General features: G+C 48.3%; 2 protein-coding genes and 1 long non-coding RNA gene across 7 annotated transcripts in view; 2 read left to right on the top strand and 1 right to left on the bottom strand.

Moving 5' to 3' along the window:
• The window catches only part of LOC140395587 (somatostatin receptor type 2-like), a 42077-nt gene extending 37231 nt beyond the window's left edge, over positions 1 to 4846 (top strand). The window contains exon 2 of the mRNA XM_072483551.1: positions 4343 to 4846. The gene's annotated coding sequence lies outside the window, so the exon portion shown is untranslated. The remainder of the gene's footprint in view (positions 1 to 4342) is intronic.
• A 4376-nt stretch (positions 4847 to 9222) lies between these two features.
• The window catches only part of LOC140395585 (E3 ubiquitin-protein ligase rnf213-alpha-like), a 192537-nt gene continuing 184453 nt past the window's right edge, over positions 9223 to 17306 (bottom strand). For all 5 annotated transcript variants that reach the window (XM_072483546.1, XM_072483548.1, XM_072483547.1 and 2 more), the window contains exons 68-71: positions 14307 to 14504; positions 13368 to 13457; positions 13072 to 13250; positions 9223 to 10871 (exon numbers count right to left, since the gene is read on the bottom strand). In XM_072483546.1, the coding sequence (XP_072339647.1) occupies positions 10727 to 10871; positions 13072 to 13250; positions 13368 to 13457; positions 14307 to 14504 (612 nt within the window). In that variant the 3' untranslated portion in view covers positions 9223 to 10726. The remainder of the gene's footprint in view (positions 10872 to 13071; positions 13251 to 13367; positions 13458 to 14306; positions 14505 to 17306) is intronic.
• Positions 11009 to 17306, top strand: part of LOC140395586 (uncharacterized) — a 37421-nt gene continuing 31123 nt past the window's right edge. Inside the window, exon 1 of the long non-coding RNA XR_011936239.1 lies at positions 11009 to 11241. This is a non-coding gene — a long non-coding RNA (uncharacterized lncRNA). The remainder of the gene's footprint in view (positions 11242 to 17306) is intronic.

The following is a 17306-nucleotide window of genomic DNA, read 5'->3' as shown; positions in this document are numbered from 1 at the left end:
TTACAAATTTAGGCGGTCCGGTGCCTTGATCTGTCGTCGAGAGCGCCGCAGTGCTGGTGGCGACTCAGGCGTCGGCTTGGTCTTCGGTGACTCCAGGCGCATGTCGAAATCCTCCTCATCCCCGGGTGGGAGCAAGGGGAGGACGGATTGTCCTGGAGTGGGGGCTGTGGTGGGGTGCGCCGGGGGAAGGGAGGGTGGCGCCGAAGCAGGGGGGGGGGGGTGGAACCAGCTGGTGCCAGGTCCCCGAGGGAGACTGTGTCTTGGCGGCTGTCAGGGTACGCTACATAAGCGTACTGCGGGTTGGCGTGGAGTAGCTGTACCCTCTCAACCAACGGGGTCCGCCTTGTGGAGTCGCATGTGTCTACGGAGGAGAACGGGTCCTGGAGCTGCCAGCCATGTTGGGAGCGAAACCCCGGAGGTGGATTTCCTGGGGAAGGCAAGGAGACGTTCATGGGGGGTTTCGTTAGTCGCCGTGCACAGGAGCAACCGAATGGAGTGGAGTGCGTCAGGGAGGACCTCCTGCCAGCGGGAGGCTGGGGGATTTCTGGACCGTAGGGCGGCGTCCCATTCTCCCGCTCCACCTTCCCGTTCCCCTGGGGTGGTAGCTGGTCATCCTGCTCGAAGCAATGCCCCTGTTGAGCAGGAACTGGCACAGCTCATCGCTCATGAATGAGGATCCCCGGTCGCTGTGGATGTAGGCGGGGAAACCGAACAGAGCGAAGATGGTGTTGAGGGCTTTGATGATGGTGGAAGACGTCATATCAGGGCATGGGACGGCGAAGGGGAATCGGGAATACTCGTCGACCACACTGAGGAAGTACGTGTTGCAGTCGGTGGAGGGGAGGGGCCCTCTGAAGTCCACGCTGAGGCGTTCAAAGGGGCGGGAGGCCTTCACCAGGTGCGCACAGTCTGGCCAGTAGAAGTGCGGTTTACACTCCGCGCAGACCTGGCAGTCTCTGGTGATAGCCCTGACTTCCTGATGGAGTAGGGCAGATTGCAGGCCTTAATGAAGTGGTAAAAACGGTTGACTCCTGGGTGACAGAGATTGTCGTGCAGGGTCCGGAGTCGGTCCACTTGTGCGCTGGCACATGTACCTCGGGATAGGGCATCGGGGGGCTCGTTGAGCTTACCGGGGCGATACAAAATCTCGTAGTTGTAGGTGGAGAGCTCGATCCTCCACCTCAAGATTTTATCGTTTTTGATCTTACCCCGCTGTGTGTTATTGAACATGAAGGCAACCGACCGTTGGTCAGTGAGGAGCGTGAATCTCCTGCCGGCCAGGTAATGCCTCCAATGCCGCACAGCTTCAACGATGGCTTGGGCCTCCTTTTTGACGGAGGAGTGCCGAATTTCGGAGGCATGGAAGGTGCGGGAAAAGAATGCCACAGGCCTGCCTGCCTGGTTGAGGGTGGCGGCCAGAGCGACGTCTGATGCATCGCTCTCGACTTGGAAGGGGAGTGTCTCGTCGACCGCGTGCATCGCGGCCATGGCGATGCCGGCCTTTATACGGTTGAAGGCCTGGTGAGCCTCGGTCGTCATTGGGAAAACGACAGATTGAATGAGTGGGCGGGCCTTGTCCGTATAGTTTGGGACCCACTGGGCGTAATACGAAAAGAGCCCCAGGCATCGTTTGAGGGCCTTGGGGCAGTGGGGGAGGGGGAGATCCATGAGGGGGCGCATGCGATCGGAGTCGGGCCCTAGAACTCTGTTATGGACCACATAGCCGTGGATGGCCAATCGGTTCGTGCTGAACACGCACTTCTCCTTGTTGTAGGTTAGGTTGAGGAGTTTGGCGGTGTGGAGAAATTTGGAAAGGTTAGCGTTGTAGTCCTGCTGGTCGTGGCCGCAGATGGTGATGTTGTCCAGGTACGGGAAGGTGGCCCGCAGTCCGTACCGGTCAACCATTCGGTCCATCTCCCGTTGGAAGACCGAAACCCCGTTGGTGACGCCGAAGGGAACCGTAAGAAAGTGGTAAAGGCGGCCGTCTGCTTCAAACGTGGTGTACGGGCGGTTCGCCTTACAGATGGGGAGCTGCTGGTAGGCAGATTTCAGGTCCACTGTCGAGAAGACCTGGTACTGTGCAATCTGAATGACCATATCAGATATGCGTGGGAGGGGGTACGCGTCGAGCTGCGTGTACCGATTGATGGTCTGACTGTAGTCAACGACCACCCTGTTTTTTCCCCCGGTTTTCACCACTACCACCTGGGCTCTCCAGGGGCTGTTGCTGGCCTCGATGATATCTTCCAGCAGCAGCCGCTGGACCTCAGACCTAATGAAGGTCTTGTCCTGGGCACTGTACCGTCTGCTCCTGGTGGCGACGGGTTTGCAATCCGGGGTTAGGTTTGCAAAAAGGGAAGGTCGCGAGGCCGCAAACGGTAATGGGTGGTAGCGGCCTGCCAAATTTCAGGGTTAGACTTTGGAGGTTGCACTGGAAGTCCAGGCCGAGTAGCAAGGCAGCGCAGAGGTTGGGGAGGACATAGAGGCGGAAAGCCGCTGAACTCCACGCCCTGGACGGTGAAGGTGGCGATGCAGTACCCCCGGATGGCCACGGAGTGGGATCCGGAGGCCAGGGAGATTCTTTGGTTAGCGGGGTGTACCGCGAGGGTGCAGCGCCTTACTGTATCGGGGTGGATGAAGCTCTCAGTGCTCCTGGAGTCCAGAAGGCAGGAGATCTCGTGCCCGTCGACCTTCACCTTTGTCGAAGCAGTCGCGAGGTTGTGCGGTCGAGACTGGTCATTTGTGACCGAGGCGAGACGCTGCTGGTCGTCGGCGGTTGCAGGCAATGAGCGGCCTGATGAGGTGCCCAGCGGGCAGGGGTCCTGAGGCGGGTAAGATGGAGACGCTCACGGGCAGCACGCGTCCTGGGAGGCAAGATGGCGGCGCCCATTGGTTCTGAGGTAGGCAAGATGGCAGTGCCCATGGGCCGCATGTGTTGTGAGTAGAGCAAGATGGTGGCGCCCACTGGCCTCACGTGGGGGGTGCCGGGACAATAGCGGCGATTGAGCAGGCCTGGCAAGCTGCAGCAAAATGTCCCTTCTTGCCACAGGCCTTGCAGAGGGTGCTCCGTGCCGGGCAGCGCTGCCGGGGGTGCTTTGACTGTCCACAGAAGTAGCATTTGGGTCCCCCAGGGTTGGTTGGCTGCCGTGCGACGCAGGCATGGGGTTGGCTGGGTGCTCTCGCTGATGGGATCCGTGATAGGATGGCTGTCGGCGGGCTCCACGATGCACAAGGGGGGTGGGCCACGCGGTTGGAGGCATAGGCCTGAACGTTGCGTGATGCGACCGTAAGCGAGAGCGCTAGTTTTTTGGTCGCCGCGAGGTCAAGCGTGGCCCCTTCTAAGAGGCGCTAGCGAATGTACTCAGACCCTATGCCCGTAACAAATGCGTCTCTCATCAGCAGGTTCGTGTGTTCAGTGGCCGAAACGGCCTGGCAGTCACAGTCTCTCACTCAGGCGAGCAGGGCACGCCAGAAATCTTCCACAGACTCACCGGGAAGTTGGTGCCACGTGGATAGGAGATGCCTGGCGTAGATTTTGTTGGTCCGCTGAGCGTAATTTTCCTTGGCGCCATGGCTTCTGCATAGGTCAGCGCGTCACTGGACAAGGGGAAAAACGTTGGTGCTCAGCCGCATGTACAGAATTTGGGGCTTCTGTGCTTCTGGGATTGGGTCTGGCGCAGACCCGATGTATGCTTCAAAACAGGCTAGCCAATGTTCAAAGTCTTTTTTGGCGTTGTCTGCTTGAGGATGCAGCTGCAGGCAATCCGGCTTGATGCGAAGGTACATTTCTGAAAAATCTCTGTGTAATAAATTGATGCACTATCAATTACGACGAGACGAGAGTAGAGAGTAATCGAGGCTTTATTACACAGAGATGTGTGGCCTCCTACAGCCGCTGACGAAATGGCTGCTGTTCGGAGAGCACACACATTTATACTCTGCCTCCTGGGCGGAGCCAGCAGGCAGGGATCTACCCCCGTACCTATAGTACAGGGGCCTTACCGTAAAATCCATATATATACAGTATAATACATCAGTGGTGACTATCACAGTGTTGTTGTTCATTCTTACTGATTGTGGTCTGTTGGTCAGAAAATCGAGGATCCAGTTGCAGAGTGGGGAGCCAAGTCCTAGGTTTTGGAGCTTTGATATGAGCTTGGCTGGGATTATGGTGTTGAAGGCGGAGCTGTAGTCAATAACTAGGAGTCTGATGTAGGAGTCCTTGTTGTCAAGATGCTCTAGGGATCCACTTTTTACTTAACTTATACTCGTTCTAATCTTTTAAAATTTAATTCTAAGACTAACATTAATACTAACCTCTCTCTTTTATCTTTTCTTGCAGGCTTGAACATCCTCTGAGGTCCGTGGAGACCTTTTGACCTGACCCGACCCGACCCGACCTCCACGACCTGGAAGTGGATCGGGCCCAAACCGGAAGTAAAACCCTGACCTCGATTTGGAGCCGACCCAGACCCCGGAGCTCCCAACCCGGCCTAACAATTGACGCCAGCCCCCGGATCGCCCGGCCCTGTGCCCGGAGCTCCCGACCCGACACCCGACAACAAGACCCGGCCCAACTCGACCCCGAGAGACCCGCCCAGCGACCCGACCAGAATAGGCCCACCCAGCAAACCAACCTACCTGGAGATGGAAGAAAGAAAAATCCACGTGGAGTCCCGACCGGGCTGCTTCAAGTTCCAACCCCAGGAGCGCCCAGGGAGGGAACAGTCCATGGGACTCAGCCCAACCTGCCTCAGGAAGCCCCTGCCCACAACCCAGGACCCCCGAAATGGCGGAGACCCCGCGTGAGGACCCGAACGTGCTGCAAGGTATTCACATGCCCGCAGAACACCGGGACCCATCCGGATCACAAACATGCCCCCCTAGCAACCCCTCTACTTCAACCAATGCCCGGGACGCTGCCAGTTGCAACCCCGGAAACGTAACCAGCGCCCTGGTCCCCGCCAGCGCCATTGACCCCGACAGATGCAACCACCTACCTTCCACAAGGTCAGACGTCACCCATCGGATCTCAGGATCATCCAGCCGCAGCCGCCGACCGAGGAAGTGAGGGAAACACGGTGGTCTGCAGGTTAGTCTGAAGCAACGCGGTTTCAAGACCCCTCTCCCCAGCATACTCCTGGCAAACGTCCAAGCGATCAAAAACAAGCTGGATGAACTTAACGCCAGACTTACCTCTCAGACTGCTGTGTGCTCTGTTTCACAGAGACATGGCTCACCCCCGCCTCACCGGACTGTGCCATACAATCTGAAGGCTTCTCAATTCACCGGGCAGACCGCACCTCGTCATCAGGCAAAGCGAAGGGTGGAGGGGTGTGCCTCCTCATCAACTTCTCCTGGTGCTTGGATGTGGCGATCCTGGCGACCTACTGTTCCCCGGACCTGGAGTACCTGACCGTGAAGTGCCGCCCATACTATCTTCCACCTGAGTTCACTTCAGCCATTATCAGAGCGGTCTACATCCCACCCCAGGCAGAAGTGAGGAAGGCGCTGGACTGTACACAGTTATAAACAACACGAAACAGAACACCCGGAGGCCTTGTTCTTCGTGGCTGGAGACTTCAACAAGGCCAACCTCAAGAGTGTACTGCCAAAATTCCACCAGCACATCTCCTGTCCCACTAGGGGCGACAACACTCTTGACCACTGCTACTCAAAAATCAAGGGTGCCTACCGTTCCATTCCCCGACCGCACTTTGGGAAATCAGACCATAAGATGGTGCTCCTTCTCCCGGCATAACAAGCAGAAACTCAAGCGGGAGAATCCAGCTAAGAAGGTTGTGCAGTGCTGGTCCGAGGAGACAGAAGAGCTCTTATGTGACTGCTTAGAGACAGTGGACTGGTCCATATTTAAGAACTCAGCGACCAACTTAAATGAGTATGCTACCACCGTCACAGACTTCATCAGCAAATGTGTGGACGACTGCGTGCCAAAGAAAGCAGTACGTACGTTCCCCAACCGGAAACCATGGCTCAATCGTGAGATTGACTCCCTACTGAAGGACAGATCTGAGGCGTTCAAGTCAGACGACTCTGACCTATACAAGAAATCCAGGTACGACCTCCGCAAAGCCATCCGAGATGCCAAGACAGAATATCAAACCAAGCTAGAGTCACAGACTCGGCGATTGTGGCAAGGACTAAACAACATAATGGGCTACAAAGCGAAGCCGAGCAGTATCTCCGGCAGCAGCGCACCCCTCCCTGATGAACTCAATGCATTCTATGCTCGGTTCGAGCAGGTAACCAACAATCCGCTGTCGAGTGCCCCAGCAGCCCATAATTCACCCATACCCACCATCACAGCTTCCGAAGTCAGGTCGGCCTTCCTGAAAGTGAACCCTCGAAAGGCGACGGGCCCAGACGAGATCCCTGGTTGTGCACTCAGAGCCTGTGCGGACCAGCTGGCAGAGGTATTCGCGGACATCTTTAACCTGTCCCTATTCCACTCCGAGGTCCCCACCTGCTTCAAGACCACCATTATACCGGTGCCAAAGAAGAACCAGGCAACGTGCCTCAATGACTACTGTCCAGTGACCCTGACTTCAGTCGTAATGAAGTGCTTCGAGTGGTTGATCATGAAGCGCATCACCTCCATTCTCCCAGAATACCATGATCCACTGCAATTTGCAAACCGTCACAATCGGTCCACAGCAGACACTATTTCCCTGGCCCTACACTCATCCCTAGTACATCTGCTTGTTCGTTGGCCACAAACAGGTCCCGGAACAATTGATGAATGGCTCCCACGTTCTGTGGAAGCCGTCGTCTGACCCTCGGATGGTGAATTTGATTTTCTCCATTTGGAGAGATTCCGAGAGGTCGGACAGCCAGTCTGCAGCTTTGGGTGGTGCTGCTGACCGCCAGCCGAACAGGATTCTACGATGGGCGATCAGGGGGGCAAAGGCAAGGGCGTCCGCCCTCCTGCCCAGGAATAGATCTGGCTGGTCTGAAACCCTGAAGACCGCCACTTTCGGGCATGGCTCCACCCTCATCCCCACCACTTTGGACATTGCCTCGAAGAAGGCTGTCCAGTACCCCGCAAGTCTGGGGCAAAACCAAAACTTGTGGGTGTGGTTTGCCAGGCCTCCTTGGCACCGTTCACATCTATCCTCCACCTCCGGGAAGAACCTACTCATACGGGTTCTTGTTAAGTGGGCTCTATGTACCACTTTTAGTTACGTCAGGCTGAGCCTTGCGCACGTGGAGGTGGAGTTGACCCTATGCAGTGATTCGCTCCAGAGGCCCGACCCAATTTCAATCCACAGGACCTCTTCTCATTTCTTTATTGTTGCGTCCAGTATGGTGGCGGGGGGGGGGGGGGGGGGGGGGTGGGGGGAAGAGGGGGTGGAAGAGTGAAGAGACAGGGAACAATAAAGGAGAACCAGGGAGGCGGGGGGGAGGCAGGAAAATGATAGCCGGAAGGAGGGCATGGGAAACGATAACAAACTTGGCATCTACAGGAACAGAGAGCAAGGAAAATCCGGCAGAAAGACGGGACGAACGGCTGAAGCGGAGGTGAGCGCGAGACGACAACGACAGCGAAACCTGCCGGGAGAAGCAAGTGACAACACCAACACCAGACCCATTAGAGTATTGCCCTCGGTAATTGTTTCTCCGGCACCCAAATGTATATCTACCCCCCCAGTCTCCAGCGCCCCCCCCCCACAAACAGTTGCCTAATTATGTGTTGTAAATAATATTGCCAATTGTACAGAGTTGCTGCTGTTGAGCTGGTGCATAATACCCTACCAGTTACTTTATTATTTTTTATTTCTTTTTTATTTTTACTTTTTTTTGGTATGTTTGTTTGTGCCCTTCTCTTCCATATATATATATATCTTATTCTGTGTACATAACGGTAAATATACTTTGTTCAAAAACCCAATAAAAAACATTTATAAAAAAAAATTAATAATAACTATAATAGGCAACAAATACAACTGGCTAACTACTATCTAACTTCTAACACCCGCTCATTAACTCCCCCACCATTTACACACACACACAAGACAAACACAGAGGGGAAAGAGGGATGTTTCAGATAAACTTCTTCCAGTTAGATTTTTCTTCAGTCTCAGCCTTCAGTTGGACGTCTTTGCTTTCAGTCTGTAAAAGTTTTCACCGTAGACTCATCAGGGTCTCAAGACTTCTCAGCAGACTCAGAAACAGAGCAACACAAACTCTCCTCTCAGTGTTCAGGAGCTTTTTCCTGGGTTCTCTGAAAACCCCACCCCGCAGGACCCAATCGCTGTTTGTTGCCGGGCAGGATACTGTCCTTGGTCAATCCATTGGCCACCAGCCAACCAATCGAACCGAGTCCCTCTAATCTCTCAGGTGCCATCAAGTCTGAGTTCTTTTGTTCAAAATCTAAATCTTCAGAGCACAGTGCACCATTCCTCATTAATAGGAAGGGCTCTTACACTCGGTAAACTAGGTGGTCACCTGGAGCAACAAACTTTGGCAGGGTGGCAAAAGACTGAATGAAGTTTTCATGAAAATACATAAGTAAACAATCAAGCTTGAGCAGTGAGGATGAAAGATCCAGATCTACTGATATGCATCCACATATAGACAAACATATAGATTTTCATGTATTTACATCGCAGTCTTTCCCAAAATTTTAGTGTATTCCTCATTCTGTTTATGCAACAGTTTTACAAATGTGTACAACTACATAACCATTCCAAAACTATAAACCAGTAAATAGTATCAAAGAAAGTAATTTAATCTCGTCCAATCTATGGTAATTATTATTGGATAAATTGACCTTAAACTCATCTAGTAACTATTGCAGGAATACAAAGTGTTATACCATGTGAGCTGCATTGCACAGCATTTCTTCCAGTCCATATCCTGTGCAAAATGTGGAACAACGAGAATGGACAATCAGTATCATATATCTAACTTCTAATAATATCCTCCTTTCTCATGCAAAATAAATTAATAAATGTAGAATTTTTATTCATGCTAATATTCATTTTCAAAAGCTAATTTTTGGGACGGTGGGGCTGAAGGTTGGCCCAAGGTGCTCAATACTCTGGCCGTGGCCCTGTCTGTCGACGCATTGTTGTCTGACAACTTTACACAACATTGCTTTGTTGTAATTAGTTGAGGGATTGTTAGGTCACAGTGACTCCTCGAGGCCCATAACCAAAAATTGGCAGGTTTTCAGAATCCAACATGTAGACATTAGCACAATAGTTTGAAGTTTCCCCTTTATTGAGATTCACTGAATGGTATTTCACAAAAGCTATTTTGTAACACAATAACACCAGTAGCTCTTGATGAGAGGGTGTAATTAACCTCTTTGGTTATTCAGCGCATTGCCGTTCATGGCCTCATATCCTATTAATAATGGAATCAATTCTCATTGACCGTATATTTTAATTGTTCAAAAACTTCTTAACATTATCCTTTGTACATAAACTAAAAGTGGACTACAAATTACAGCATTTAAAATTAATACATAATAAGTTGAATTGCTAAGCAGTATTATTAAAACAGATGTAAAAGTAACAGAAATGAGATGTGAAACTGTTTTCAATTTCAAATGGTATTTTCAAAGCAATGACGTGCAAACTCAGCACAACGTAGGTGTGGCGCACTAACAAAGTTGCCACTTTTGGCAAAATTATGTACTAAATATATACACTGAAAAATAGTTGAGCAGATTTACCAGAATGATAGCTGGACTAAAGGCGTTAAAGTTGTGAGGACAGATCGCAAAGATGTGGCTTGCATTTCCTTGAGTACAGAAGTTTAAAGGGTGATTCAATGGAGGTGTAAAAGATAATTAAAGGAGTTCACAGGATTGGAAAGTGGGGGAGCATGGAATATTTGGCTACAACCTTAAAATAAGTGCTAAACCACATGGGATGATGTCAGAAAGCTCATCTTCAAACAAATGGAGGGGGAAATTTGGAACACTCTCGACAACAAGCTGTTGAGATGAAGTCAATTGAAGCTTTAAAAATGGAGGTTTAGCTTTGTTAACCAAGTATATTAAAGGTCATGGAGCCAATTCACTTGCATGGAGTTAAGGTATAGATGAGCTATGAGTTAATTGAAGGACAGTACAGGCTTGCAGGACTGAATGGCCTCCCTCCCCCTCTTTCCGACACACTACACATTGTGCTTTTCAGATAAGAAACCACACAGGAAGATGGCTTTATAATGAAGGTAAATAATTTGTTCTCTTATCCACTTAGGAACCATTCGTCACCTACTCTGGAACTTATACATAATTGTGGTATTTCAGCAGTAAGTAGTGCCACTTATTAATGCAATAATTCATGGGATTTGTTGTGGGAGGTTGCACTCTGCCAAGCAACCTGTACCTCGTTATTCGCAAAAAGGTAGATTTTAAATTGTGCAGGGTGGAATGTTCTTCACAGGGAATAACATTCGACTTCAATTATCCTTCCCACTGTTTCACATTTTTAAGCAATTGTGCAGGATGTTACATAGTGCTGATTTTTTTTTAGTGCAAGTTTCGATCAGTACTGTGTTATTACAACAAAAAGAAGTTGCAGATTGTTTATAGCTGCATAATATTTCACTTTTAAACGGACATTTCTGAACATAGTGCAAAATCTTATCAAACCGAAGTAGGGCACCATTAAAAGAGGTCAGCCGTTAGCAATAACAAGCCATTTTCATCCTCACTTCCACTAGAAAAGGCCCAAGGTCCATACAGGCATGCTCAAATTATTCGCTTAAAGTTTACTGCAAGTCTCCACGTCTGGATGCCTTTAGCCAGGGTGATTTCATCAGAAAGATTGTCTTCCAATCCTGGCAGCACGTCAGAATTCTTGGACGCCAGGTAGTTTAGAAGAGTGTCTTTAAGGCTAAAATAAAACAATAAGGTGAATACTTCAAGCTCAATAAATACAGTACACATTAAAATAACCTTCGTCATCATTTGCAAGTCCCAATAAATAGATATTTGATTTGATTTTTAAGGTTGACCTAATTGCCAGTTTACATTGATAAGATGCTTGGGCCCATTTTATTTTGCTACCTCAAATGCACATTTCTTTTTTGCAGGCAGGACCTCCACTTGACACTGGCGCTTTCTCCGGGGACAGAGTCATTCATACATTATGCGGGTGTTGCTAGAGTTCCTGACATCAGTGATGGGCATCTGCCATTGGGGATTGAGGCTGGCAGACAGACTAGATTCTAGGAAGCGTTGCAGGGGCCCTTTGCTTCTAATGGGTAAGTGATGGGAAATAGTTGCATGGTGCCATCTTGTTGTTTGCGTCCAATAAGATGTGCCTGCCTAACATTGGTGGATATACTGAGTATCTGCTTAACTTTCAGCGTGCAATTCTGGAGTGGCATCAAGTGTCGGGGAGCAGTGGAAAAGCTCCCCATCTTACTTTCCTCCCCCACCACCTCCCCCAGTACCCTCATGAAGCTGCCACTAGTTTACTGGCAAAACCACCAGCTTCTTTATTTTGAAGCTTTCAAGTGCAGCATTCAATTCTGGGCACCATCACACACACACACACACACACACACACACTCTCATGTCAGGGATGATTCTTTCTTATGGATGGCTGGGTTTAAGAGATACGTCAATGTTGCAGAAAGTTTGTGAGCCACACCCTAACCTTTCTGGTTCTCTCACAGTGAGAGGTAGTGGCTGCCTTGTTGCTTTGAGCAGCTGCCCTCCCTTTCCATCTCTCGCCATTCTCTCCCAGTGGTTGCCTTGCTGATTAAAAGGTCTTGACATTATTTTCAATGATGGATCGTCATTTTGTCACGATTGGCCATTGTGTTGATGTTTATAGAGCAATCCTTCATGGAGGTTTTGACATTGTCTTTGAACTGTTTCTTTTGACTCCTGTGTGAGTGGTCTCCCTGGTTTAGCTCTGAGTAGAGTACCTGTTTGGACTGTCTTGAGTCGAGCATTCTGGCGACATGTCCCATCCATTCCAGCTGATCTAAGATTATCATCGCCACTATATATTTAGCGTAACGAAGATTTAGAGGATGCTCATGGTTGTTCTTTTGACCTCCCACTTGATTTGAGGGATCTCTTTAAGACAGTGTGATGTTGTTCTACAGATTTGATATATCATCTCCAAGTCGTCCAAGCTTCAGCATCATAGAGAAGTGTGGGGAAAACCACTGCTAGTTAAACCTTGTATTTTGTGTCGGGTCTGAAATCATGATTCTCGAAAGCTTCAATACGTACCATTGGCTGGGGTAGCACATTGGAGTCAGGGGTGTATCTCTTCATCGAAGTGCGATGATAATGTCATGATAGGGAGAGTTAATGTAGCGGAGGAGTGGACTTTGATGGGCTCACTTTCCATGTCTTATCCCTGACTTTTCTAAGTACTGTGAGTACTCGAACCTCAAGTCTTAGAAAAATACTTAAGCATTGTACACACAAGAGGTCATTTTAACCTGAAGCACCCAGCAGGGAACTGAAGCGATCGGCTGGGCGGCCTGTTTGATACTTAACCCAATTTTACATTCCATCAAAATAAATGCAAACTAATATCAGACAGCTCATGAAAAGATTATCCAGTCTGATGCCATCAGTTTCCTCTGGTGGGAGGTTAAAATTACCCCTAACATTGCAATGCATCCCCTTACCAAAGTGGCCAACGTGCTGGTAATTCAAAGTGAAACGATCCAAATTAGTGCCAAACATACAATTGTTATGAGGGCTTTGTGCTATCCCCATGAGTCAGAATTACTCAAACTTACTGGCCGGGATTCTCCGTAGCGGGCCGGCTTTCGGCACCGGAGCAGCGCACAGCATTCCGGCGCCATTCTAGCCCCTGAGGAAGGGGAGAATGACTGGGCCTGGAGGCCTGTTGTCGGGGCGTCGCTCGCGCCTGTTTTGACGACGGCGTCAACACTTGGTCGGGATTTTGGAGAATCCTGGCCAAAATATTTGGGATCCTTAATCAAAAAGTGTAAGCCTTCCTACTATTTATCTGGGAAGAACCTCATCCCAATCCATATTGAAAAAGGGCAGTAATGGATCAAGCTGTTTATTAGCATTTTGTAATGGCTGGTGTCTATTACCTCCAACTGGGTGAGAAGTTGTTATCTTCATTGCTTTGAGCTGTCTTTAGGACCAGAATCTCATGGAGCTCCCAGAGAAATGTGCTGATGTCAGTAGATGCAAAAAAGCTCTTCAGCTCTGTTTCTTCCTTGGGAAGTAATTGTACCTTGTATGTCTCAGGAATCCTCTCAAATGGGTCCTAGTAAAAGGAAAGGAAAGTTTATTGTAACCCAGTCCCTCTGAATTTATTGAAAATCTGCTGTCTCAGTGTTATAAATGCACTGCTGAACATGAATAAAGATAGTAATGTTCACACCTTTTGCGTGCCCAGCATGACCTGGGATTTCCAAGATGACAGCAGTTGCCAGAGGGACAGTGTGTGCTTCAGTTTGCAACCTTCAAATGCCTGGTGGGAAAAGAACAAAGGATATTCCAATTGCTAATATAATGCAGGTGGAAAATGAAGATACCATTCGGACAGGAGCCAAATTAATGATCCCATATATGGCAAATAACGGCAAATCTGATGCTGCGGAATTATATGATCTCACAGCGTACGCATGAGTAACTTAACCTTTTTTGCATGTCACTAAAATGGCATAGATGAAAATCAGAGTCATCTGAGTTTATATTGATTGTTGTGAGTGTTTTACTTCCTTGGTTACTGAATAGTGGTCAATGTCTGTTCTGCAAATATACTCTCAAGTGAAGTGCATTATCCAGTATTGTGTGCAAGGCATTATTCACTATAGTTGGTGCATATGGCTATAACATATCTACCCCCGGGTCCGCTTCTATATTCCCCACCTCAAATGCCATCCGCTTATTAACCAAGATCGCCACACCCCTTGTTTTAAAGTCTGACCCCGAATGGAATGCCTGTATGCATATGGCTAAATGGTGTGGCCATAGCCATATCTGTGGCTAGTCAAGTAACTTTTAATGGACAACATTGGACGAGCAATGATGAGCAAGTGGGGAAATGTGATGAGAATGCATCTGGATAAATGAGGTGAGTGCAAATTCCAACCATACTCTTAGGACAGTGCCAAATTCACCCAAACATTCAACAATTACAGCCAATAACTACTTAGGAAATTCACTAAATAAATTAAAATGGAAAGGCTATAAAGGAAGATGCTGACGAGTAACTGAAAGGTGGGAAGGCAAGTACCGCCACTGTGCTGGAAAGTAAGTCTTTACCTCTCGCAAGCATTAACAATGTTCACCTGATAGCGCCTATGTTGATACAGACCTTGCTGACACGGGCTAACACGCTCCGATCCATCCGTAAAGTATCTTTGAGATAGCAGAGAAGCTGGTTGTCTGGGGATCCTCCTGCAGTAGCGAGGAACCCGATTACAATCTCAATGATGTCCAGGGCATCGCAAATGTCACTGTAGGATTTCAGCACCATTGTAACTGCAGTACAGACAGAATGTGATAATGTTTCCTAAAAGAGAGAATAGGAAAGAATGAACGTCCTCCCCCTCGGTTTATTTTCATTCAAACTGGTAGAGTTGCAAGTGAACCGTGTTATGCTTTATTGGTGCTGGGGCTAGTATTGGATGGGGTTTGGTTAATATGTATTGTTACAATCCCAACTAATGTTAATATCGTACAAATCAGATCCCAGATACCTGGCTTAATTGTCTCAGGAAAATAAGGAATTACAATATTTTTATTTTGGTAACATCACTGTCACATTTCTTATGTACTGGAAAACAGACTGGTGGGGGTACATTTGTTGTAATTGGATTGAGAGACAGAGTGACTGCAAGGGTTGAAATCAACACTAAGAAGTGGTTTTGATATATTAATGAACCAAGAGGAATCTCGGTAAGAATGTACATCAGGCAATCAAATAAGTCATTTTGAAGTGAGTTGTTTAAGCAGAAAGGGGAAATATACAAGTTGTAAAAATTGAGGCCTAAATAAGTGAGGCAAAGAGCAGGTAAGATTACTTTTCAAAATATAGGAGCTAAAATAAAGATCAGTTCTGGGGAAAGGGCACTTCTGAGAGACTGGATTAAACAATAAGATGACAGAGAAATCGAAGGGAAAGAACGCATTTAAGAAAACATTGAAGCTTGTGTGAGGGGGTAGCTGCCTAGCTCTCCCAGAATACAGTGTGGACAAGGCAGTCAGTTGTTGTCAGCCTCTGAGGACACCCTAGGAGCAAAAGGGCACCCGCAGAGTAAAATTACTAGAATTCTATAGATCTAAAAATCGATAAGGATTGTTGCCAAATGGAAAAGGGAAGGTTAGCTCTCAGTGTAGAGTTAACATCATTTGGAACTGTTTTGAAGCACTGTATATTATATGAAACTATTCTTCCATCTCAAGTGTATTTTTAAAAATAAACATTTACAAAGAACAATACAGCACAGGAACAGGCCCTTCAGCCCTCCAATCAAGACCAACTGCCTGTATCCTTCTATACCCCGTCTGTTCATGTGTCTATCCAGATATGTCATAAAGGTCGCTAACGTACCTGCCTCAACCACCTCACTTGGCAGTGCATTCCAGGTCACCACCACCCTCTGCATAAAAATCCTCCCCGCACATCTCCACTGAACCTTTCCTCCCTCACCTTGAACTTGTGCCCTCTTGTAATTGTCATTTCCAACCTGGGGAAAAGCCTCCAAATGTTCATCCTATCTATACCCCTAATAATTTTATAAACTTCATTCAGGTCGCCCCTCAGCCTCCGTCTCTCTAAGGAGAACAATCCCAGTTTATTCAATCTCTCTCTTCATAGCTAATACCCTCCATACCAGGCAACTTTAATATGAAATCATCACAATTGGTTGGAGATGCTATTTTCTGATTTCAGAATACCTCCTCATAATATACACATTGCCAGAAACGTTTTGGCAGCTGTTCATGTTTCCCTTTGGGATTTGGGCAGTTTGGCATTTACCATCAGCCATGCCTTAACAAATATCCTTTTGTCTTAGATACGGTGGTGTAAAGTTACTAAACAGGTTCACAGGAGTTTACTAATTAACTTTTCACATAAAGAATAAAACATTTATTAAACAAGAAAAAATGAACTATATTACAGCAGAAACAATGGTTGTAAAGTCTTAATACAAACACCAGAAAATGATTCAAACTCATTATTCCTTTTATCCCAGCAATACCCTTACAGACAAAAACACCAGTGAAGGTTTACCACTTTCTGAACACGAAGACTTCTCGCTTAGAATGGCCCTGTTGCAAATGCTTTTCTCCCTGCAGTTTTCTGAGCAAACACGAGTTCCCTAACCTCAGTCCCCCAGCAGCCTTGCAGGATTTATTACTTAGAGCTTAGAACCTCTGCCTTCACTCTCTGACATGCACACTCTGAACTGCTTTTCTGTCTTTTCTTGTATCTCTGTGTATAACTGGATTCCTGTGGTTAGGCAACAACAGTTTTTTCTGCTTTGAGTTTTCCCCTATATTCATGAAACTGCTAACACCTTTGTAACCCATCTCTTCAGTTCAAGGGATGTAAAACCTCATTACAAATGCATGTGTGCAGGACTTCTGGTGACGGCGGGCGGGAGCACACTGTAGGGCTCCCACTCGGGAATAGGAAGTTTGGGTTTTAACGGCCGGTCCTGGGGGCAACGGAGGCTGAAAATGCTGTAAGAAGGCACAGGGAGGAGAAATGTCCAGGTTTGGGAGAAAACCGGCCGTGAAAAAGGGGGTTAATGAAAGTCCGCCGGTGAGTGGAAAAGTCAGCGCAGGAACTGTAAGGAAAGCGGAGGCTGGAGCACCAGGGGGAGGCCGCGTCGCTCACAGCAGAAGAAATGACCAAAGTGATGGTTGTGGAACTTGAAAAACAGTTCACAAAACACATGGAAGCGATGAAGAAGGAGATGGAGGCGGTATTGAAAGTGCTGGTGGAGGAGGCGATTACCCCGGTGAGGGCGGCAGTATCAAGCGCAGTGGCGGAGGTGTGGGAGCAAGGTGAGACGCTGAAGGAAGTGTAAGAGGCATTATCGCAGCACAGTGATCAACTCACCTCGATGGGGAAGGAGTTGCGGAAGGTGACAGAGACCAACAAGGGTCTGCGAGCCAAAATGGAAGACCTGGAAAACAGATCCAGGCGGCAGAATCTGAGGATCGTGGGTCTGCCCGAAGGGGTGGAAGGCCCGAGGCCGACGGAGTATTTTGCCACGATGTTTGCGGAGCTATTGGGGGAAGGGGACAATCTCTCTCGATACGAACTGGATTGGGCTAATCGGTCGTGGAGGCCTATACCAAA

Source organism: Scyliorhinus torazame, chromosome 18 (genome assembly GCF_047496885.1).
Source record: "Scyliorhinus torazame isolate Kashiwa2021f chromosome 18, sScyTor2.1, whole genome shotgun sequence".
Lineage (NCBI taxonomy): Eukaryota > Metazoa > Chordata > Chondrichthyes > Carcharhiniformes > Scyliorhinidae > Scyliorhinus > Scyliorhinus torazame.
This window is presented reverse-complemented; position numbering and strand designations above follow the sequence as displayed.